Source organism: Heterodontus francisci, chromosome 37 (assembly GCF_036365525.1).
Source record: "Heterodontus francisci isolate sHetFra1 chromosome 37, sHetFra1.hap1, whole genome shotgun sequence".
In the NCBI taxonomy this organism is placed as follows: Eukaryota; Metazoa; Chordata; class Chondrichthyes; order Heterodontiformes; family Heterodontidae; genus Heterodontus; species Heterodontus francisci.
The window spans coordinates 33,440,609-33,465,935 of record NC_090407.1 but is presented as its reverse complement, the minus strand read 5'-3'; the positions used below and the strand labels follow the sequence as shown (position 1 = coordinate 33,465,935).

The following is a 25,327-nucleotide window of genomic DNA, read 5'->3' as shown; positions in this document are numbered from 1 at the left end:
ACAGAGGTGGAAATAAGCAGTATTAGTGATAGCACAAATAATGGTTGGAAGCTCATCTTGGAGTCAAATGTAACACCAAGGTTGTGAACAGACTGGTTTAATCTCAGACTGTTGCCAAAGAGAGTGATGGAATTGGTAGATAGGGAACAGAATTTGGAACGGGGACCGACATCAATGACTTCAGTCTTCCCAGTATTTAATTGGAGGAAATTTCTGCTCATCCAGTCAGATAATCGGTCTGACAATTTAGCAACAGTGGAGGAATAGAGAGAGGTTTAGGTATGGTAGAGTTTGGTGTTGTCCATGTACATGTGAAAATGAACGTTTTGCTTTCGCGTGATGTCACCGAGGGGCAGCATGTAGATGAGAAATAAGAGGGGGCCAAGGATAGATCCTTGGGGGACAGCAGAGGTAATGGGGCAGGAGCAGGAAGAGCAGTCAGTGCAAGTAATTCTCTGGCTGTGATTAGATAGATAAGAATGGAACCAGGTGAGAACAGTGCCACCCAGCTGGATGACAGTGGAGAGGTGTTGGAGGAAGATGGTGTGGTCAACCATATCAAAGGTTAAGGAGGATGAGGAGGGAAAGTTTACCTTTGTCACAGTCACATAGGATGTCATTAGTGATCTTTTTAAAAGCTATTTTGGAACTGTGGCAGAGGTGGATACCTGATTGGAGGGTTTAAAAAGTGGAGTTCCGGGAAAGATAGGAACGGATTTGGAAGGCGACAACATGTTGAAGGACTTGAGAGGAAAGGAAGGTTGGAGATGGGATGCTAGGTTGCAAGGACGATGGGTGAAGGGTTGGTTTTTTTTGAGGAGAGAGGTGATGATGGCAGATTTAAAGGAGACAGGAACAACACCTGAAGACAGAGAGAACCGTTAACAATACCTCAGTATATACAATTAGATCACTTCCCCACAGGAACTCCAACAGCTGCGGCCTTAAACACAGATTGGATCATCAGCCACACATCTCATTTGTGCTCCAATTTATCAGTGAACATTGGACATCAGCTAATAAATATATGTAAACACCTTTTGTATGACAGATTGCTTTATTACTTAAAAGCTGGCAGTAAGGCAGGACTATTACCTCCATGGCATTGGTTAACATTCTGGTCAGTCTGAATGGAATCTTCTCTGGGAATTTCTCCCTGGTCATAGCAACCTGTGGAAAAATAGATCTGTAAAGATACACAGCATTCGAACACTGCAGTTTACATCACTAGTATTGTCTGATAGGATTCCCACTATTCCTTATTTTTGAGCACAGTATTTCCCCAGTTTTTTTCTGTACTTCTGTACTCAGGGGATCACTGACCTACTGCCAAACCTCTTTCCGTGCTGCTGTGAGATGTGTAAGCTAGAGGCCTGCTCAGGTCGGGAAAAAAAAACCCGAACCCAACCCGGCCCGAGTCACTCCGATTTTGCCCCGAGCCCGACCCGACCTGAACCCTCCCTGACTCGACCCGAGCCTCCCTTTACTTACCTTCTGACTCGGAAACTCCATGAAGCTGCAGTGCATGCGCGATGACGTCATAGTGACGCCACTCACTCACTGTGCAGACTCAGTTTCGTCCTGGACCCCCAGCTCAGGTAAGGTTTTTAATTTTGATTACTTACTGGCAGAGCACTTACCGTGTGTGTCCGGCCCGACCCGACCCGACCCGAGCCCGAAAGCCGTACCCAGAAGATGGACCCGACCTGAACCCGGCACGTCGCCGGGTCCCGTCAGGCTCGGGTTGGGTAGCAGGCCTCTAGTGTAAGCGCAACCTCTTCACTTAGCCTCTTCTGATGATTACGGTCTTATCTCATGGCTCAGACTGGTATTCACACCCATTGTACTGCAGCTGCAATTTGCTGCATCACCAGGGTATGCCGAGGGTGGCACTTTAACAGCATACAAGTCCTATTCCCCCTTTTTATAGGAACAGGAGTAGGCCATTCAATACGATCATGGCTGATCATCCACTTCAATGCCTTTTTCCCCATATTGTCCCAATATCCCTTTATGTTATTGGTATTCAGACATCTGTCAATCTCTACTTCAAACATACTCAATGACTGAGCTTCCACAGCCCTCTGGGGTAGAGAATTCCAAAGATTCACAACCCTCTGAGTAAAGAAATTTTCCTCAACTCTGTCTTAAGTGGCTTCCTGCTTATTTTGAAATTGTATCCCCTGGTTCTAGACTCCCAAACCAGGGGAAATATCTTACCTGCATCATAGCCTGTCTATCCCTTTAAGTATTTTGTAGGTTTCAATGAGATCACCTCTCATTCTTTGAAACTCTGGAGAATACAGGCCCAGTTTCCCCAATCTCTCTTCATAGTACAGTCCCGCCATCCCGGGAACAAGTCTGGTGAATCTTCATTGCACTCCCTCTATGACAATAATATCCTTCCTAAGGTAAGTGGACCAAAACTGCACACAGTACTCCAGGTGCGGTCTAAACAAGGTACTATACAATTGAAGCAAGACTTCAATCTGCATATAGACTGGGTAAACCTAATGATCACTAATGTTGTGGAGAAGTTGTTTCTGGAGTGTGCTAGGGATGGTTTTCTAGAGCATTATGTTGAGGAACTGACTACAGAACAAGCTATTCTAGATTTAGTATTATGTAATGAGAAAGGGCTAATTAATAATCTTGTTGTAAAAGAACCTTTAGGGATGAGTGACTACAAGATGATAGAATCTTACATTATGTTTGAAAGTGAGGTAGTTCAATCTGAAGCCAGGGTGTTAAATTTGAACAAAGGAAATGATGAAGGGATGAGGGGCAAATTGGCTGATGGTGGATTGGGAAAATACATTAAATGGCATGACAGTACATAGGCAATGGATAGTCTTTAAAGAATTATTACACAGTTTACAGCAACTATACATTCCTTCAAAGGCACAAAAACCCCAAAAGTAAAGGCAGTCAAACGTGGATAACAAAGGAAGTTAAGGATTGTCTAAGATTAAAAGAAAAGACCTATGAAGTTGCCAGAAATAGTAGTAAACCTGAGGATTGGGAGGATTTTAGAATACAGCAAAGGAGGACTAAGAAACTGATAAGGGAGAATAGAATATGAATGTAAGCTAGCAAAAAAATATAAAAACGGACTGTAAAAGCTTCTATAGGTACATCAAAAGGAAACATTTGGCTAAGACAAATGTGGGTCCATTACAGGCAGAGTCAGGAGAATTTATACAGAGGAATAGAGAAATGGCAGAGAAGCTAAATGATTACTTTGTGTCTGTCTTCACAGAGGAAGATACAAGAAATCTCCCACAATTAGAGATCCAAGGGTTTAGGGGGAATGCGGAATTGTAGGAAATTAATATTAGTAAGAAGGTTGTATTGGAGAAATTAATGGGGCTGAAGGTTGATAGGTTCCCAGGACTTGATATTCTACATTCCAGAGTGTTGAAAGAGGTAGCTATGGAGATAGTGGATGCATTGGTGATCATCTTCCAAAATTCTGTTTGCTCAGTGTCTACCTTACCTCAAAACAGTCACCAAAGTCGATATGTAAGATTTTTCCACTAAGCCTGTCCAACATCAGATTTGATGGATGCCTGGCAAAAAAAAAAAGCAAAATGCAACAGGGTTGTCAGATATTCTGGGAAAAATGGCATGGATTCAGTTTTGAAGGAGCTTTCATCATGTGATTCTATAATGAATAAGGATGACTAAACACAGGAGTGCGAATGGTGCACAGCAGGGGTGTCTAACCTTTTTGTGTAAGGGGCCGCATTATAAATTTTGTCCTACATAGGGGGCCAGTGAGCAAATTTCAGAAAGATAAAGATATTATTCAATGAGAAGACTAATTTATTAAATTACTTTCTCGTCACTATGTTGAACACTGATTTAGTGAGATACCTGGCATTGTTTTTGCTTGCAGAAATAGACAAGGTCTGCCCACACGCTTAATGAAGCAATGCGCAGTATTCCAGATGGATGTCCATCGGTCTGGAATGATCTTGATCATGCTCTCTTCCCCCTCTCTCCATCTCTGTCTCTATCTCCGTGCGCACACGCATCGCTCCAGCTGTGTGTGTGTGTCTCTCTAGCTCTGTGTGTGTGAGTGTCTGTCTGTCTCTCTATCTGTGTGTGTCTCTATCTGTGTATGTGTGTGTATCTCTATCTGTGTATGTGTGTCTCTCTATCTTTGTGTGTGTCTGTGCGTGTCTCCCTTCCTCTGTCTCTTTCTCTTTCTGTGTGTCTCTCTCTCACTCTCTATTTCTGTGTGTCTCTCTCTCCCCCTCCCCCTGTGAACCCCTCCTCTCTGTGTCACCACCCTCACCCCGTTCCTGAGGCCTGGTTAACCCAGCACCTGCCACCTCCTCAGGCGGCAGCTTCTTGGTTTTGGTGGTGGAGATGAAGAGCCCAAGGCCCAGGCCGGGTCCATACACAGTGCTGGGCCTGGGGCCTGCGCACAATGCCGGGAGGCTGCACTGGGAATAGAATTTGGGCAGGAAGCACCGGCAGACATGCAGCTCAGCCTGTGCACTGCCATCTTACTAAAGGAGCCAGAACACAAGGTACTGAAGCGTGTAGATTAGAGATACAGCACTGAAACAGGCCCTTCGGCCCACCGAGTCTGTGCCGAACGTCAACCACCCATTTATACTAATCCTACACTAATCCCATATTCCTACCAAACATCCCCACCTGTCCCTATATTTCCCTACCACCTACCTATACTAGTGACAATTTATAATGGCCAATTTACCTATCAACCTGCAAGTCTTTTGGCTTGTGGGAGGAAACCGGAGCACCCGGAGAAAACCCACGCAGACACAGGGAGAACTTGCAAACTCCACACAGGCAGTACCCGGAATCAAACCCGGGTCCCTGGAGCTGTGAGGCTGCGGTGCTAACCACTGTGCCACTGTGCCGCCATCTTGGTAAAGGAGGATGTGCGCAGTGAGGCATCTCTGCCCTGTCAGTAAAGGAGCTGCAACTATTGTCAGTCACAGAAGGTTTTGCCGAGCTGGAAGAAGCCAATGGTGGTTTTCCAGCAGAAATTTCTCATCCTTGGCAGGCTGGATTTTGGCTCGTGGACAGTATGTTGGACAACCCTGGTGTACAGGGTCAATGAATGAATAGCATATGCAATGTCATTGATTTTTTTGCCAATTATATCCCCATTTCTCCAAAAGGCATCAACTGTGCTGGGGTACTGTTCAATGGATGTTGTCTACCCTTTGGCACCTCCCCAAACAAATGTGTCTGCATTCAGCATGTACACACAGATACAAGCAGAGGATTTCCAATGCTTGCTATAGGCAATATAATCAAAAGTATAAAGAAAATGTTTATGGTGTTGCTACAAATAGTAGACAAAATCTTCTCCCACATGTATTATGAAGGCAACTGTAGAGATCATTGGATTCTATAGTAGTTACAGAAGCACTAGGTTAGGTGAATCTCCTTACCGATCCCCTAGTCCCAGGATGTAACCCACCATTGACATCACAGCTAACGAGCGTGTGTAATTGGTTCTTCGGTCAAACCACACCTGCAGAGTGCCAGAATGTAGATCAGTATTGTTAACCTCCTCAAAAACAAACCTTACTGGTTTACTGGAGGAGCCTCTTGGAAGTGCAATAAATATACAATGACCTTTCATTTTGCTTTTAAAACAATAATTGATTTTTCCATATAATATTAGAAATAAGTGAAATCAACCTTCCCGTTTATAACATACCCTACTAATAATAACTGTGACATTCAGTAGCCTCCAACACCATCCCCAATATCCACCTCAAAAGATCTTTTCAGCTTTCAAAATACACACATTTTTCCCACTGCTGTAAATCTGTGAGTAAACATAATCTTGAATAATGAAATTTGTAATAAAAGAGAAAATTCTGTAGATGTACACCAGGCCAGTTAGCAATTGAAACAGAGCAGACAGTACCTTGTGTACTGTGCAAAGTCTAAGAATTTTAAATGCTAATACATGCATCTCATAGATCAAATGGAATGTTTCATTCAGCCAAATGTTGCTTGTGCTGCATCAATATTTAAAGTTTATGTCAAACAAATGTACAATTATGTCTCATACTGCAGTATTACTGTTACATAACGTAACAACGCCAAATTAAAAATAAAAAGGGTAAAGTTACTTTGAATGCAAAGCTTTTCTTAACAAGAGTTCTTTCTTTTGGGCCTCCTTATCTCGAGAGACAATGGATACGCGCCTGGAGGTGGTCAGTGGTTTGTGAAGCAGCGCCTGGAGTGGCTATAAAGGCCAATTCTGGAGTGACAGGCTCTTCCACAGGTGCTGCAGAGAAATTTGTTTGTTGGGGCTGTTGCACAGTTGGCTCTCCCCTTGCGCCTCTGTCTTTTTTCCTGCCAACTACTAAGTCTCTTCGACTCGCCACAATTTAGCCCTGTCTTTATGACTGCCCGCCAGCTCTGGCGAATGCTGGCAACTGACTCCCACGACTTGTGATCAATGTCACACGATTTCATGTCGCGTTTGCAGACGTCTTTATAACGGAGACATGGACGGCCGGTGGGTCTGATACCAGTGGCGAGCTCGCTGTACAATGTGTCTTTGGGGATCCTGCCATCTTCCATGCGGCTCACATGGCCAAGCCATCTCAAGCGCCGCTGACTCAGTAGTGTGTATAAGCTGGGGATGTTGGCCGCTTCAAGGACTTCTGTGTTGGAGATATAGTCCTGCCACCTGATGCCAAGTATTCTCCGAAGGCAGCGAAGATGGAATGAATTGAGACGTCGCTCTTGGCTGGCATACGTTGTCCAGGCCTCGCTGCCGTAGAGCAAGGTACTGAGGACACAGGCCTGATACACTCGGACTTTTGTGTTCCGTGTCAGTGCGCCATTTTCCCACACTCTCTTGGCCAGTCTGAACATAGCAGTGGAAGCCTTACCCATGCGCTTGTTGATTTCTGCATCTAGAGACAGGTTACTGGTGATAGTTGAGCCTAGGTAGGTGAACTCTTGAACCACTTCCAGAGCGTGGTCGCCAATATTGATGGATGGAGCATTTCTGACATCCTGCCCCATGATGTTTGTTTTCTTGAGGCTGATGGTTAGGCCAAATTCATTGCAGGCAGACGCAAACCTGTCGATGAGACTCTGCAGGCATTCTTCAGTGTGAGATGTTAAAGCAGCATCGTCAGCAAAGAGGAGTTCTCTGATGAGGACTTTCCGTACTTTGGACTTCGCTCTTAGACGGGCAAGGTTGAACAACCTGCCCCCTGATCTTGTGTGGAGGAAAATTCCTTCTTCAGAGGATTTGAACGCATGTGAAAGCAGCAGGGAGAAGAAAATCCCAAAAAGTGTGGGTGCGAGAACACAAGAGTGCAGATTAGAGAATTAGACATGCAGATCAGCACTCCTGACTTGTAGCACTCATGATTTTCCAATGATTAAACTTTGTAGAGTCTTGCCAAATACACATATTTTACTTCAATACTCATCGAATCATGTAAATTTGACAATCCATTGTGAAGTCACAGACCCTGAAATCATGCTGTGCAACATCAGCAGAAAATGCTTAATGCGTTGCTATGAAATTTCACTGTAAATGGGTTAACTGCAAAGTAAGATAGCGCACAGAAAAATTTGATACGAGAAGTTTATGTGTTGCATAACATAACCTCAAGACGAGGTTCTTTGCATTCTCGAAGGGAGAATCATATTCAGATATCAATACAAACATTTTTTGAACCTGGCAACAAAATTCAAAGGCCAAATATTAGGTGCATGCTCAAAGTGTAGCATCTCATTAAACACCCTATTCTCTACACAGAGGTAACTGAGGCCTGAGGTGTTTTTTTTAATAGTTTTAAACCGTTGCAATAGCTATATTGCACTAAAAGCAGAATGTGGATTATAAGTCAATCAACTTCTGAAAGAGGAAGTTAGGCTAACATTTTGGATGTGACTCATCATTAGAATTCTTCTAATAAAAAGAGTCTCACCCAAAATGTTCATCTGTTTTCTGTAGATGAGCCTACTGTCTATTTCCAGCATTTTCTGCTTTTACATTAGATTTCTGGCTTTTAAAAAAAAATCACTTCAACTATATTCCATTGCTTTTCCTCATAGTTCATAGATATTGATTTGACACTGATGTCCCATGGACATCATGTGTAATGGAACGTGTTAAAGGATTTCCTAAAGATATTGAGCTGATGAAGTCTTCATGAATGCACTTAAAAAACTCTGTTACAAGAACTCTTCCCCTTGTCTATGGTGAGGTAATTTTCAACTTCACCATCTGGAATGAAAACTGGGCGGGTTCTGCAATGGATGATCAATCTGGTGAAGATGAAAATCCATCCGTGTGTTTTAGTATTATTAACTGTAAATCTGGAAACAGACATTTTGTGCAGAACGTGCCCATGGTACTACAGCTGGGGACCACAGGCCATGCGTGGCCAAGTGGAGACTGCTCTGTATATTAAACAAAGCTTTACCTCGGAGCTGGGACTCTTTAGCCACAGTAACTTAGCCAGATCATCTCCAGCTGTATTATTTACTGCATGTTCAAACACTTCAACCTTCTGCATCAGAGTGAGGTGATCGTAGTCTGGAGCCATCTGTTGGTTAAAAAAACAAAACATGCAGTAAAGTAATGCTTTCCCGGTGTCAGTTTGGACTGATTTTTTGACTGCTATCGAGTCAAAAACAAATATCACGCAAAAAAAACTTAAATTTCCTGTTTAAAAATAGGGATGGGAAGAAAGGGAGACATAAGAAAAAGAAACTAACTTTGGAAACCTGAACTCAAATGGAAAAGGCTACAAATATTTTCACAAAAGTATTTTACTTTACCTTCTATTTTTTTTCTTCACCTCAAGCTAGAAATTTTATGATTCCATTTCTTTTGATTCACTCCTTCCTAAAAATGCTAATTGAATTTCTTGACAATCACTGGACCTAGTGCTTTGATTGATGCTAACAAATGCATTCAAGTGATAGATAGATAGAAACTTAAACTGCCTTAGAATCTAGTGCCTACTAAACTAGAATTACAGTTTTGAATTTACATCAAATCTTTTTAATACAACCAAACTGGATGCATATTGTAGCACTTAAAACACCATACCATTAAATAAATTAGTGGCTTTATGTACCTGCTCTCGACTTTCCCCATTTTATGAGTTTGAGCAACTGACATTCATAGCTTCCTCTGTTGACTGATTCATCCATTCTCCACTGTCAAACTGCAGATCTTAATTTATTGTATTCAAAAGGTATTGTATTGGAAGTGCTTTAACATGTGTTGTATTGAATAGATTTGTTGCAAATTTGAAGATAGCATTCTAGTTGAGTAGGCACCAGCTCCCCATACAGTTCAGATCCCCATGTCTATCCATTACTTGAGTAAGCCTGGCAATACAATTTATCTATATGGCTCAGTATGTTCAAGGAAGAAGTTTAATTTAAATTTCTATGAAAGAGCAAATAAAGGCAATGACATAACTTAAAGCAAGTATACATCTGAAATAAATTGGCAGCAATACCTACCCTGAGCATGATGCGGTGCTCGATGTTCAACAGAATCTTTTTCTTCTCTCGGTAGTCTCGAATAAGTGCGTGCAGTGTGTCACAATGTGGGACCCAGCCAATTAGACCAGAGTTTGTGGACAGAGGAATGACTGCATATCTCTGAATGCTGGAGGGAAAAGCCCAGAATATTTGAGTGAAACATCTAAACCCACTGTTTCTTTAAAACACGCTTTAAAAATAAATGTTTTTTTCTTCGTGAAACAAATCAAGACCGTTAAAATTTAGTTTATGTGAAATACAAACTAATTACCTCCTCTATCAGGGGCATTTTTCCACTGGTAAAATACAGGAGCATGTTACGCATTTTTGATGCAAGCACAAATGGATTAAAACTTCAAATGTCACTTGAAATGCTTCAAGCCTGACAATCGAAAGGTGCTTTTACATTGAGGGAGAACAGCGCCATGCCAGCCTCCCAACTCTGTTAGCACCCTATTGTTATGACCATGGCGGGAGGAGTGCACTGTCTTTTCTAGTTCCACTTCTCCACAGGTCACAATATATATTTAAATATTTACCTGTTTACCAATACAACCAATCATATAACTCTTTTTTTATCCCAGAATAAAATATGCCAACCAGGTTTCTTTAATAGACAACAAAATTATCAGTTTATTATGAAACAAGACTTAACCAGTAACGAAGCAAAGCATTAACACACAGATTGAAATATGAAAGTTCCCTTTTTAAATTCCCTAATTACACACACACTGGAAAAAATTACAGCAATTCTCTCTGCAGAGGTTTGTTTCAAAAAAAAGGACAAAAAAAAAATACTGTGGCCAAATACTTGCTAATTCTTGATGGAGAAAAAAAAGATATGGCGGAAGTCAGTTGTCTCTTTTTTGGTCTGGCATCTGGGTTTAGAGACAGGTCACTGGGATCATTTCAGAAGCAGTTTATTCTGGGGATGTTAAGAATTATTCTAGTAGGCTTTCCAGGGGAAATCTGGCATTCCAGGGTTATCCGCCAGCACACACTTGAATTGCAGGATTTTTTTCAACTTCTCAGGAGCTATACAGCACCAGGGATTTTAGCTCTCCCAAACTGGATCTTTGCATGATTTCTTCAAAGAGGTGGAGAAGGAGGTCATCCGGGTGTTTTTTTCCCCCTTGGCAGGAAAACATCAACAGTTTTCAAGCAGTTCACATCCAACTAAACTGAAAACAATGTCCAAACCCCAAATAGAGAGTCGACCTCCTGACCTCCATAAACCTTGACATGCGGCTTCTCTGTAACCATTTTTCCCCAGGTCACCATGGGTTCTGGTTACAGAGCCCAAAGCACATGACTTCCAGCAGAGGTGTTTTTCAAACAGCATCTCAAGTGTCCTTTCGGTGAACGTGGTAAAAAAAAAACACATCCATGGAATCTTTTCAGTTTTTAACACAAAAAAAGAAATTTTTAAAAATGGAAGCACTTTAGTAACACTATACACATTTCTATCTAGCACTGATCTCCTTTATGCACTGGTACTGGAATAGAGCTGATGAACCTGACCCATCAAAAAATGAGATCTGGAGCTGAGCAGTTCTGACTGAATCCCAAATCAACATCAGCGAGCAGACTATTGGAGAGTAATTGTTGCTTGATGCCACTATTGATGACTCCTTTTATAAGTTTAGCAACAAGTGAGATCAGGTTGTTAGGGCAGTAAATATCTGGGTTAGGTTCATCCTGGTTTCTGTGGACAGAATAAACCTGGGCAATTTTGTACATTGCCATTTTAATTTTACTTCCCATTCCCACTCTGACCCCTCAGTCCTCAGCCTCCTACAAGGGCGGCACAGTGGCGCAGTGGTTAGCACCGCAGCCTCACAGCTCCAACGACCCGGGTTCAATTCTGGGTACTGCCTGTGTGGAGTTTGCAAGTTCTCCCTGTGTCTGCGTGGGTTTCCTCCGGGTGCTCCGGTTTCCTCCCACAGCCAAAAGACTTGCAGGTTGATAGGTAAATTGGCCATTATAAATTGCCCTTAGTATAGGTAGGTGGTAGGGAAATATAGGGACAGGTGAGGATGTGGTAGGAATATGGGATTAGTGTAGGATTAGTATAAATGGGTGGTTAATGGTCGGCATAGACTCGGTGGGCTGAAGGGCCTGTTTCAGTGCTGTATCTCTAAATCTAAATCTACACCATTCTAATGAAGTTCATCGGAAGCTCAAGGTATAGCACCTCTTTCGATTAGGAACTTTTCAGCCTTCTGGACTCAGCATTGAGTTCAACAATTTCAGATCACAACCTCTGCAGGTGCTGATAATGGTTTCCTTGTTGCCATTTACAGCTCCTCTAGACCCATCTTTTGTTTATCTACTTGTCTCATTAAGACCCCCTTTTGCCTTGTACCATCATCCCTTTTGTTACTTAAGCATTCTTGCCTTCCACCTTCCTTTTTGAGTATTTCTGAAAACTTAAGAACGGGCCTAAGGCCGTCATTTTCGGCCATGAAAAGTGCCCAGTCTACCTCAGATTAGGGTAATGTATCCCAAAAATTTGAGCAACGAGTGAAGTTAGCCGTTTCATGCTGCTTCTATGCAGTAGCAACACGTGTGGTGTCTGCCACTAACAGGATGCTGCCGTCAAGCCAAAAAAACATTCTGCCTATTACACAAATGAATAATATGATATATGATTTTCAGTGCCAGTGTGATGCTAGGTATATAGGCCGTACGTCCCAAAGACTGTCGGATTGTTTCAAACAACATGTCCTTTCCACTGTTTGCATCGGGCAAGGTACAGACCCTATCCAACCAGCCCGTGCTTGCAAAACCCAAAATACAGTGTCCAACAGAAGATGTGATTCTGCGATTGGACAACATTTGCTAAATAATCCTCAGTGTGCTTAGAATTATGCAGAAAACTAATTTAAAATTGTCAGTCGGGCTCACAGTGTGGCGCATTTGTGCGTACTGGAAGCTACATATATTAATACACAGGGCCCTGTACTTTGCAGACAGAAAGAACATGTACACACATTGTGCATATTTCAGCTAAACAAAATAAGTGACAGCCATTCGCTGGTTCCTTCCTCAGAGCAATGCCTTGACCAATCAGAGTCAAGCTGCCTGGTTTAAATTTCAAACAAATCTTGGGAGTTAACTGTCAGTCACCATAAAACAGTGCATTCTCCATGGCAACGCCTCCACCAGAGTCCACTTGCCAAGCAATCTTACTCTCTTCTCAGTATAAATTTGTTGCTTCCCTTACAATGGCATTCTTGCAAATTGTCCTGATGAGTGCAAGATGAAAAGCTTTGACAAAATGTCTCAGTTTTCAGCAATACTCAAGTTCTGTACTAACAAATGACTATTTGTGTACCTACCTTCCTTTTTGTTCTTTCCTCTCCTCCCCCAACTTTCCATATCTTTGTACTTACTTAAAACCTGTTACATCTCCAGTATCTTCCAATTCTGACAGAAGTTCATTGACCTGAAATGTTTACGTTGTTTCTCTCGCCACAGATGCTCCCTGACCTGCTGAGTATTTCCAGCATTTTCTGTTTTTCGTTCAATCTTCTACATTGTTGGGTAGATGCCAATGTCATAAATGCAGTGGAAGCACTTAGTTAAGGAAGTTGTTAGTTCTGAGTACACATCTTCAGCACCACAGCCAGGATGTTGCCAGGACTCATAGCCTTTCCTTGTCTGGCACACTTAGCCACTTCTTAATGTCTTCTGGAGTGAACCAAATTGGCTGGACTTTGCTATGAAGCTAGGAAGCTCGAGGAGGCAGAGCAGGATCATTCACTTAGAACCTCTGACTGAAGACACTTGCAAACACTTCACCTTTGTCTCTTCCACTCATATGTTGGGCTCCATCATGGTTGAGCAAAGGAATGTTCATGGATCCTGTTAGTTGCCTGGTTGCCCAGCAAAGTCCTCAACTGGATGTGGTAAGGTTATAGAGTGTTGCTAAGATCTGAGAGTGGTGGCATCACTGAGTACTGTCTGTAGCCTGCTGCTTTGGCATTTAGCATGCAGGTAGTCCTGTACAGTACCTTCACCAGATTGATACCTCATGCTGCATTAAACCAGGGTTGGTCTCCAAGCTTGATGGTGATCAAGGAATGTGGATTTTGCCAGGGCATGAGATTACAGATTGCAGTATATAATGCTTCTGTTGCTGATGGCTCACAGTGGATTACCATTTTTGAACTGTTAGGTCTGACCATACGCTGTTCCACTTAAGTGATAATGCCACATTAGACGTTGAAAGATTTGGAGAGAAGACTTGCAGTGGTCATTTCTGCCAATGCTTTTGTGGCAAGATTGTCAGTGGCAGCTAATTTGATGATGACCAGGTCAAGAAGATTACTTTCTTGTTTTGGTTCCCTCACCATCTGATCCAAGTAGGGGAGGCGGTGGCGTAGTGGTATTATCACAGGAGTAGTAACCCAGAGACCCAGGCTATTGCTCTGGAGACATGGGTTTGAATCCCACCACAGCAGAAGGTGAAGTCCAGCATTACAGATGCCAGACTTCAGCCAATTCAATTCACTCTGCTTGATATCAAAAAATGACTGAAGGCACTGGATACTGCAAAGGCTATGGGCCCTGACAATATTCTGGCAATAGTACTGAAGACCTGTGCTTCAGAACTTGCCGCGCCCCTAGCCAAGCTGTTCCAGTACAGCTACAACACTGGCATTTACCCAGCAATGTGGAAAATTGCCCAGGTAGGTCCTGTACACAAAAAGCAGGACAAGTCCAACCCGGCCAATTACGGCCTCATCAGTCTACTCTCAATCATCAGTAATGTGATGGAAGGTATCAACAGTGCCATCAAGCAGCACTTGCTCAGTGGTGCTCAGTTTGGGTTTCGACAAGGCCACTCAGTTCCTGACCTCATTACAGCCTTGGTTCAAACATGGACAAAAGAGCTGAACTCAAAAGGTGAGGTGAGAGTGACTGCCCTTGACATCAAGGCAGCATTTGACCGAGTATGGCATCAAGGAGCCCTAGCAAAAGTGGAGTCAATGGGAATCAGGGGGAAAACTCTCTGCTGGTTGGAGTCATACCTAGCGCAAAGGAAGATGGTTGTGGTTGTTGGAGGTCAATCATCTGATCTCCAGGACATCACTGCAGGAGTTCCTCAGGGTAGTGTCCTAGGCCCAACCACCTTCAGCTGCTTCATCAATGACCTTCCTTCAATCATAAGGTCAGAGGTAGGGATGTTCGCTGATGATTGCACAATGCTCAGCAGCATTTGCAACTCCTCAAATACTAAAGAAGTCCGTGTAGAAATGCAGCAAGACCTGGACAATATCCAGGCTTGGGCTGATAAGTGGCAAGTAACATTTGCGCCACACAAGTGCCAGGCAATGACCATATCCGACAAGACAGAACCTAACCATCTCCCCTTGAGATTCAATTGCATTACCATCGTTGAATCCCCCACTATCATCATCCTAGAGGCTACCGTTGACCAGAAACTGAACTGGAGTAGCTACAAGAGCAGGTCAGAAGCTAGGAATCCTGAGACAAGTAACTCACTTCCTGACTCCCCAAAGCCTGTCCACCATCTACAAGCCATAAGTCAGGAGTGTGATGGAATTCTCTCCACTTGCCTGGATGGGTCCAGCTCCAACAACACTCAAGAAGCTCGACACCATCCAGGACAAAGCAGCCCATATGATTGGCACCCCGCCTACAAACATTCACTCCCTCCACCACCGACGCACAGTGGCAGCATGTGCACCATCTACAAGATGCACTGCAGCAACGCACCAAGGCTCCTTAGACAACACCTTCCAAACCCGCGACCTCTGCCACCTCGAAGGACAAGAGCAGCAGTTGCATGGGAACATCACCACCTGCAAGTTCCCATCCAAGTCACACACCATCCTGACTTGGAACTATATCGCCGTTCCTTCACTGTCGCTGGGTCAAAATCTTGGAACTCCCTTCCTAACAGCCCTGTGGGTGTACCTACCTCACATGGACTGCAGCGGTTCAAGAAGGCAGCTCACCACCACCTTCTCAAAGGCAATTAGGGTTGGGCAATAAATGCTGGCCTGGCCAGCGACGCCTACATCCCATGAATGAATAAAAAAAAAGTTCAGCTGACAGCTCTGCCCTTCAGGATTCAGCTAGTTCAGTTAGTGATGGGACTACTGTGCAATGCTTGCTGGAGGATACTGAAGTCCCTCACTCAGAGTACATTATATGTCCTTGTTTCCCTTGGAGCTTCCTTCAAGTGATTTCCAATGTGGAGGTGTACTGATTCATCAGTTGTTGGGGTGGTGAGTTGGGGGAGGGGGGATACGTATGGGCAGTGGGGTGGGGAGCTGGCAGCAGGAGGTGATTCGCAGGATGTTTCCTTGTCCCTGTTTGACCTGAAGCCTTGAGACTTCATGGGATTTGAAGTCATTGTTAAGGATTCTGAGGACCACTCACATCTGACTGGATATTACTGTGCCCCTACTCGAAGTGAGTCTAGCCTGCCAGGATGACAGGGCAATTCCTGGGATGGTGATGGTTGAAATTGGGATGTTACCTCATTGATTTGATGCTATGAGTACAACATTAGGCTGTTGCTTTACTAGTCATCTCTCCCAACATGGACAGCAGGCCCCAGCTGATAGTGAAGAGGTCTTTGTTGGATTGATTGGGCTGAGACTGCCTTAGTCTTATCTTGATTCTTATTGAACTTCATAGCGATTGCTTACAACTGGATGGCTTAAACTGATGACCTCTGGGTTGCTGGTCAGGCACCGTAACCACAAGGCTACTATATCTGTATAATCTGTGCACATTCCTACTAATTATTTTATTTGTCTGCCCTGATCAGTGCAATCACCGTAATAAGAGAAGGGAAGCTCTAAACTCTGTGCTTCAGGGAACTGAATTTTGACACCAAAGTATCTCCCTACCTGAGATTCTTCCGAAGAGATGCTGCATCATTTGCCAGCAAGGTGTTCACCAATCCAAAAAGCTGCATCACCCTCTCATCCTGACGCAGGTCTTCATGACCCTTTAGCAAGAACATGAATTCGTGGCTATTACTTCCTACAGGGACATAGATAAAATTGTCATATTTGAGTTGGGAGCAAAATACCAGAACAGCCACACCATTATTTAAAACATTTTAAGATCGTCAGCCTTTGGACTGACTAATAATTTGGACAAAACCTTAATTTGCTAAATTATGGAACACGAACACCCACTAACAGCAGCGGTACCGATTTGATCTTGGTCAACTATGAGAAAAGTTCGCCAACAGCTGTGCTGTTTCTGTTACCATATTTCTTTTCAATCTCAAGGCCCCTAAGTTCCGTATTCCTGGCTTTATGCACTGCACGGATATAGAAGTAAGGGTTTCAGCTCTGAGGAGTAGATGTGATCAATACAGATTGACTATCTGTATTTTGATATCAGGACTGTGCTGTTCCAATACTTTGAGATTGCAAAGAAGGTCATTGTCTGGTAGCTAATGCTGCACTGACCTCTACTCCCCAAAGTCTATTCTCTCCTGTGTGATCTTTCTTGTTTCTCTTTATTTTATATACTGCGGTTGGAATTTCTCTGAACTTTCTTCTCTTGTGCTATGGAAGCCCCAAATATGCCATCCTACACTCTTTTCCTCCTCTCTACAAGGAGACTATATTGAAATTACATTATTACATAGTCCCTGGTACATACTCACATTTACCAGGATCTATGGACCTCTTTATCCCTTTCTTTTACACTCTCTGATATTTACTGGGAGATGCGGGAAGCTGAAAAAGGCCAAGGAAACCAGCAATGCCGGGGATGTGGAGGTCCCGCTGAATATAATGGCAGAACCTCTTATTTCTTTCCTTCCAATTCCTGACCAGCAGCCGGCTAAATTGACTGTCCTGGAGAGGCCATCGCGGGAGGGGAGAAGGTCAGCAATCAGGGCTTGAGTGGGATTGGTTGTGTTTGGCTGTGATTGGCTGGAGAGAGAGAGAGGCCACTGAGGTGAGATTGGAGATTGCAGTGGGTGATGGTGATGGGGTGGCGGGGGGGTGGGGGGTGGATGGTGGCGGCAGGGGGTGGGAGAGAGAGGCCATGATTGGCAACGGGGAGGTTGAAGTCTTCCTTGAGGGGTCTGGTGAGAGCACTCTTGCTCTTCTTGGTCCACAAGCCAGCAATTCTTTCACTGCCAGGTTTCTTGACCCCTGGGGAACCCACACAGCAACTGTATAATTTAAATTGGGTCCTCAATTGCACTGTGGAGTTCAATTTAAGTATGTTAACGAAGTTTCTCCGTCTCACCAAGGTCGATACTAAGGGCTGGATTTTATTCTGGCGACGGGCTGGAAGATTGCCTTGGTTCTCCATTGGACCCCCGTGCTACTTAATGGCGGGCAGACAATTAACTGCCCGCCATTGGGAATGCCGTCCCTTTAAAGGACGAGCTCCCGCCTCCAAGAGCTGCTGGCCAATTGGGTGGCCAGAAGCTCTACAGTACCAGCAGCCGTACTGGGAGCGGTGGCCACTGCCAGTACTGCAGGAGGTCCTGCAGAGAAGAAAAGTGAAGACCACCCCAGGACAGCTAGGTGGGGTCAGAGTCGCCAGGGCCATTCAGGCAGGCTCGGGCGACGGGGTGTTGTGGTGTGTCAGTGAGGGTGGGCGGGGGAGGGGGTCTTCCTGGATGGATGGTCCATCATGCTTGGGGGAGCCTCCGGGGGCCCTGGATTGCCCCATACCCCGACCCTGCTCGGAGGTAAAACCTGGCAGCATTGCCAGCTGGCACCACTGCATTCAATTAAATTGAGGTGGAGGCTGGAACAGGCCTTTAAGTGGCCATTAATTGGCCATTTAAAGGCCTCAATTGGCCTGGGCCTTCCTCTCTGGACCAAATTGGAAGGCATCAAGAAGGGCACTCCACCCCTCCACCGCCTTCCAGGCAATTTTATGAGCCTCCCACCTCCATTCCTGTCCCTAGGGGGCCCATAAAATTTCAATCCTAAGACTCCATGAAACACCCCGCCATAAAAATGGCACTGGAGCGTACATGGTATATTGGCATTGTGCTCCCCATTTTTAATTTTTTTCCTTTTCCTCTTTTGCCCATCATAGTGAGGTTAATATAGAGGCCCATGTTTCTAATAACTAAGCTTAGTTCAATTTAATCACTCTCCTTTTTTTAAAAACATGATTGAAAATAAACTAGGTGGTGGATACTATTTATTCCCACTTGGAAAGAAATATACAAACAAATTAAAAACTGCATTTGTAAAGCATTTTGTTCTTACCCATGATGGTCAACTTCCTTGGTCGCTGTTTGGAAGTTATGACCTGAAGTGAGGGAGCTATTGACTGAATCCGGATGATTGGTTGGTTGGGATCATAAGTCCCTGGTACTGCCAATTCTAAGTCTCGACACATCAGCAGCTTAGGTGACACATACTGGAGTTCAAGTGAGGTGAGCTGCAAATAAATTTAAAGCACAGCTCATTTCGACAACTGCTTAATATTTTTTGCTTAAATGGACAGAGCAATTAATGATACCATTAATACAGTAAAACACCATTTTTTCATTAACATAATTTTGTCCCAGCATCTTTCAGTAAAAGCATCCAAAATGATAATCACCTCATAATATTTACTTATCCTTCTGAAGTATTTTGCATCGAAAAATGAGTCAATATATTGTGTTTCTTGGAACTTATATTTTGAATTTATTGAAGTGAGCGATGGTAGCAATTCCCAGTTTTGTCACCTTGTGTTAGCATGGAGTAGTTTCAAATCAGATAGAGCACAGGCCAGAGACAGAGTAAACACCAATAATGTTCCTTAACAAAACTTCAGAAAGTAGTTAATTTCACTGCACTCATATGATAGTTCCATTTTTCACCATCCTTGTCCATTCTGACAGTGATTTCATTAGAATTATGGGCAATCTTGATACACAATGACATTGTTTCTTTCACATAAACATAAATTTAAAATTGCTAAGTTCTTCAGTTCCTACAAGCACATTTGTAGAGAGTGGTAAACTACATAACAAACTTGCCATCCTTTGAAATTTGGCTGTGAGTGTCCACAGCTTCAAAACCTGCTGTTACATGGAAGTCACATCCAATTAGGCCACACTTGAGAGATATTCATTTCAGTTTTAAAAGGATTTTCTCCCTCGACTGGTGTCAATTCCTGAAGTGCAAATACTCTGTTCAGAACACATCTCAGATGGTTTATAAATCATAGGAAATGTGTCATTCTTGATAATTGTTGCATCAGCCTTGACTCAGTCGGTAGCATTCGCACCTGTGAATTGCAAGGCTCCAGGTTCAAATCCCACTCCAGAGCTTGAGCACAAAAATCAAGGCTGACACTCCAGTGCAGTACTGAGGGAGTGCTGCACTGTCAGAGGTTCCGTCCCTCGGACAAGACGTCAAATCGAGGCCCCATCTGCCTGCTCGGGTGGATGTAAGAGACCTCATGGAACAATTTCAAAGAAGAGTAGGGGAGTTTATTTATTTATTTAGAGATACAGCACTGAAACAGGCCCTTCGGCCCACCGAGTCTGTGCTGACCAACAACCACCCATTTATACTAATCCTACATTAATCCCATATTCCTTACCACATCCCCACCATTCTGCTACCTACACTAGGGGCAATTTACAACAGCCAATTTACCTATCAACCTGCAAGTCTTTGGCTGTGGGAGGAAACCGGAGCACCCAGTGGAAACCCACACGGTCACAGGGAGAACTTGCAAACTCCGCACAGGCAGTACCCAGAATCGAACCCGGGTCGCTGGAGCTGTGAGGCTGCAGTGCTAACCACTGCGCTGCCCCAGAGTTATCCCCAGTGTCTTGGCCAATATTTATCCCTCAATCAACAACACAAAAAAAAAACAGATTATCTGGTCTTATCACATTGCTGTTTGTAGGAGCTTGCTGTGCGCAAATTGGCTGCCGTGTTTCCTGCATTACAACAGTGACTACACTTCAATAAAGTACTTCAATGGCTGTGAAGCGCTGAGATGTCCGGTGGTTATGAAAACGCGATATAAACACAAGTCTTTCCTTTTTTTGTATTCAATGCCACTTTGACAAATATTTTTACTGTTAATGCCAAGTAAAAAAGCATGAAGGAAGTTAACATGAAACCAGAGCACACACCTGTGGAAGCTGTTTTGAAATGCGTCGGAACACATGATAGTAGAGGTCCCACGCTTGAGTTAGGTCCTTCACATTGCCTGATCTCATATACTTTCGGCACCATTCCTGAGCCTCCATTAAGTCCCTCCCGTATGCCTGTGAAAGTATAAGTTTGACAAGTGTGTCAGTTGCCTCCCAATTAAAGCCAGAATTCCTCCAAGAATGGATATTTTTGCCAAACTTCTTAGTTTTATATTATAATATTGCTGTTATGTTCCAAGAAAATTACTCAAAATACATTGAGAATATGATGTAGCAGCAAGTCATTCACTTTATCCAGCTCATGCCACTCTTCTCTGAGCAATCCTAATGTTCCATCTTCCATCCCGTGCACCAATCCCCATCCCTTTAAATGACAATGAATGAGGAATCTGCTCTTTTCCATTTTGAGCACATGCAACCAAGTCAGCATTTACTCCACTAGGTGGCAGTCACTTTAGCTTAATGTGAAGAAGTTGCTACCAAAACCACAATGAGCTCAAAGCTTCCTTAGGTTATAATCCTATCCTAGTTATGTGTAAAAGCCCTCAAATGTATTCACCATTGCCATTTCTTTCATTATTTAAAAACCTGTCACACATCTCCCCTTTACCTTTTCCAGTACTTTATTATGATAGTTCAATAATACAAAAACAGGAGGCATCCTTTGTTGCTCTTCCAATGCTCAGAGGTTAACTGCAACGCTTTTTAAGGTGTGTGTGAGTGAAGCAGTTAGCCAGCTACTAGTGTAACATTAGAATTTAAAAAGAAATACTTGCAATCCTTTTGCTATGAAGAATACCCATTAAGGAGATAATGATTTCATCAGAGTACTTGACAAATGAACTCAGTTATTATTGAATGATTTGTTGTCTAAATCTTTACCAAAAAAAAGTGTTAAAAGGAAAATAGAACTGTTGGATTAAATACATTTAACATAATGTGGAATAATTTTTTTTTAACTGCTTTAAGAATAGTGGAAGCGATGCCCGGAATATTGTTTTTGTCTGTTTCTCTCAAGGGGGTGGGGGGGAAGAGTGTTCTCTTCTTGGAAGTTTTTGCTGGAGTTATGCGCCATCTTCAGAAGATGTGATGGATTTATGAAATACTCGATTGTATTGGAGGAGACAGCTTCAAGGCCAACCCACCTGTTCTACAATGTCATTCATTAGAGGCTTTTGTTTATTAACAGACCTACACTGGTTTGAAATGGTGTTAAATATAATTTCACAATGAAGGGTAGTTGTGGCTTTGGCCAGTACCTGGTTGAAGGAGGTTTCTTTGAGAGTTTGAGGACCCCGCTCCATCATGGCATGTAGAGGTTCAAGAACAGCAAACATCCCTTTGACATTTCGCTCTCCAAAGTAAAGTCTTGATGCCTCCTCCAAGCCTTCATGCCACATTTCATGCCACAGAATAGCAACACGGATAAGTTCTTCGCTCACCTGAAATGAAAGTATTCTATTTTTAGAAAGTCTGACATTGCACAGAAACAAATAAAATTGGTAGAAACAATGACATTCAAAAAAATCAAAGTAATATCTATTGGAGACATGATATAGGTGTTCAGCTTTGACAGCTTTTGAATAGGAACTTAAAAGCTTCGCAAATACATCACATTACTGAGCAAAGCATTTATTGTCCCAATTCCCCAAATGGACATGATGCTTTCAAGGCATGCAATTCAAAAACATGCAGTTTATTATGTACTAAAGTCAGTGTTAGATCTAGTCATTATATGGTTGTTTGATTTCATTCCAATTACACCATGAATCTGGACTGTTCAATTTTGTGTGATATAATATAGCATCTGCTAAATGTTCCAGTAGCAGAAACACAACAACATTCTAACCTTTGCTTTTATTACTAGTGAACTTCCTGTGGCATTGCACATAGTAAGTTGGAGAACATAGGTATAGAAATTTGGGCCCCGAGATGGCCACTTAAACCTCTAATGTTGGAGGCAGGAAGCACGCGCACATTTCCAGCAGAGCGACACTGCCTGCCATATTGGATAAAATGGTTGTGCTGTAGTCAGGAGTACATGTAGGGAACATTCAGTGGTGAAAGTAATTTATTTAAATTAGGATCCTGTGATTCTTGCAGAACCGAAAAAATATCCGTCTTCATCCGAATTCAATTTATTGTTATTCAAAAATAAGTAGTTTGAATTTTGAAAGCAAAGTCTCTGAAGGAAATAGATACTAATGGAAGAGAGTATCGACTTTTAACCTCACCGCCCACTCTTTAGGGGTACTGGACACAGGGTTATGGGTGCGGCTAGTGAAAATGGAGAATGGGCAGGTAACTGGGGTTAAACAGGTAGTGTTAAATTTCAGAAAACTTGTAATGGAAAGATAATGCTGGAGCTTATATTTACTCAGTTTCACATTTATTGTGCAGAGTAAAAGAATTACAAACATGTAGCTCCTCATTCAAAACCTTTTCCAGTCCCAGTGAGTGTCTGCTTATAAATGCTCGACGAAGACCCCAATTAACACCCTTCACCTGCATATAATCAAACCATTGACACACAATTAACAGGTAGTTCAAAGGGGAAGTGGTTCTGATAGCAAATTTAGAGAGTAGCTAAGCCTCCCTTCTCTGGAAAACAGAAGGCAGAGAGATGACCTTTTTGATGTCTTTAAAATTATGAAGAGATTCAATAATGTTGATGCAGAGAAGATATGTTCACTTCAGGAGAAACCTCTTTACTCAGGCAAAGGTTAGAATGCGGCACTTTCTACCACATGGAGTAGTCAGGCGGATAGCATGGATGCATTTAAGGCGAAGCTCAATAAGTACATCAGGGACAAAGCAATTTTATTTTTATTTTATTTTATTTCGAGATACAGCATGAAACAGGCCCTTCGGCCCACCGAGTCTGTGCCGACCAACAACCACACACTTATACTAATCCTACAGTAATCCCATATTCCCTAACACCTACCTACACGAGGGGCAATTTACAACAGCCAATTTACCTATCACCTGCAAGTCTTTGGCTGTGGGAGGAAACCGGAGCACCCGGCGAAATCCCACGCGGTTACAGGGAGAACTTGCAAACTCCGCGATGTTCCAGGGGTGAGAGTGGCCAAAGACCAAAAGGTCCAAAAATTAGTGGCCGAAGACAAAAAAGTCTGAATTATTTTGACAAGAAATCATGTAATTATAGCACTGTTAATCATCTGTAATGAATGCAAATACTTCCAGGCAACTTCAAATGTGTAGAAACATTAGTTTTCCCTTTGTTTACCTTTGATTACCATCATGGCGGTAGGCCAATGCATTTGTATAAACTCACCAACGTGGCCTCAGCATTCCAACATTTCAGCATTTAGTACACTTAGTACATCATAAAATTTACTTCATCCTTCATAATTACAACACCAGAACTGTGAGTTCCGATTTTTTTAAACAGCCCGCCAGAAAACCACGAAGCTGCCCCGAAGGTCGGAAGCAGCTGTTCCTACTTGCAGCAACTGCCAGTTCCGAGTTTTTTTTAAAGCTGATCTTTTGGGTCTGTAGGTTAAAAAATGCAGAGGTATCCAACCTTTTCATGTGAGGTGCCACATTACAATTTTAGTCCTACATAGGCGGCCAATGAGCAAATTTTGGAAAGATAAAGGCATTAGAAATTTATTTTATTAATTAAAAGAACACAAAATATGCATTTTTGTGAACAAGACTAATTTATTAACTTACTTTCTCGTCACTATGCTGAACACTGATTTCGTGAGATAACTGACCTTGTTTTTGCTTGTCTGCCCGCACAGTTGATGTAGTGATGCACAGTATTCCGGATATATGTCCATCTCCCTCTCTGTCTTCTCGCTTCTCTCGTATCTTTCTCTGTTCCCCACCTTTCTGTGCCCCCCTCTCTCTCTGCCCCCCCCTCCCCCTCTCTCTGTTCCCCCCATCCTTCTCTCTCCCTCTCTGTCCCCCACTTCTCCTCTCTCTCTGTTCCCCCCGCACCCACACTGTCTCCCTCTCTCTCTCTCTCTCTCTCTGTCCCCCTTCTCTCTCTCTCTCTCTCTGTCCCCTACTCTCTCTCTCTGTCCCCCTACTCTCTCTCTCTGTCCCCCTACTCTCTCTCTCTCTCACCTGTCCACCTTCTCTCTCTCTCACTGTCCACCTTCTCTCTCTCTCTCTCTCACCTGTCCACCTTCTCTCTCTCTCTCTCACACCTGTCCACCTTCTCTCTCTCTCTCTCTCACACCTGTCCACCTTCTCTCTCTCTCTCTCTCACCTGTCCACCTTCTCTCTCTCTCTCTCTCACCTGTCCACCTTCTCTCTCTCTCTCTCTCACCTGTCCACCTTCTCTCTCTCTCTCTCTCACCTGTCCACCTTCTCTCTCTCTCTCTCTCACCTGTCCACCTTCTCTCTCTCTCTCTCACCTGTCCACCTTCTCTCTCTCTCTCTCTCACCTGTCCACCTTCTCTCTCTCTCTCTCTCACCTGTCCACCTTCTCTCTCTCTCTCTCTCACCTGTCCACCTTCTCTCTCTCTCTCTCACCTGTCCACCTTCTCTCTCTCTCTCTCACCTGTCCACCTTCTCTCTCTCTCTCTCTCACCTGTCCACCTTCTCTCTCTCTCTCTCTCACCTGTCCACCTTCTCTCTCTCTCTCTCTCACCTGTCCACCTTCTCTCTCTCTCTCACCTGTCCACA

The 25,327-nt window shown here is 43.3% G+C and overlaps 1 protein-coding gene across 1 annotated transcript in view; it reads right to left on the bottom strand.

Annotated features, from left to right (window-relative positions):
• The window catches only part of mtor (mechanistic target of rapamycin kinase), a 432,694-nt gene that overhangs the window by 19,319 nt on the left and 388,048 nt on the right, over positions 1 to 25,327 (bottom strand). The window contains 9 exon segments of the mRNA XM_068017001.1: positions 1,096 to 1,170; positions 3,497 to 3,569; positions 5,436 to 5,518; positions 8,454 to 8,576; positions 9,508 to 9,655; positions 16,419 to 16,554; positions 18,768 to 18,942; positions 20,642 to 20,776; positions 21,922 to 22,104. Of these exon segments, the coding sequence (XP_067873102.1) occupies positions 1,096 to 1,170; positions 3,497 to 3,569; positions 5,436 to 5,518; positions 8,454 to 8,576; positions 9,508 to 9,655; positions 16,419 to 16,554; positions 18,768 to 18,942; positions 20,642 to 20,776; positions 21,922 to 22,104 (1,131 nt within the window).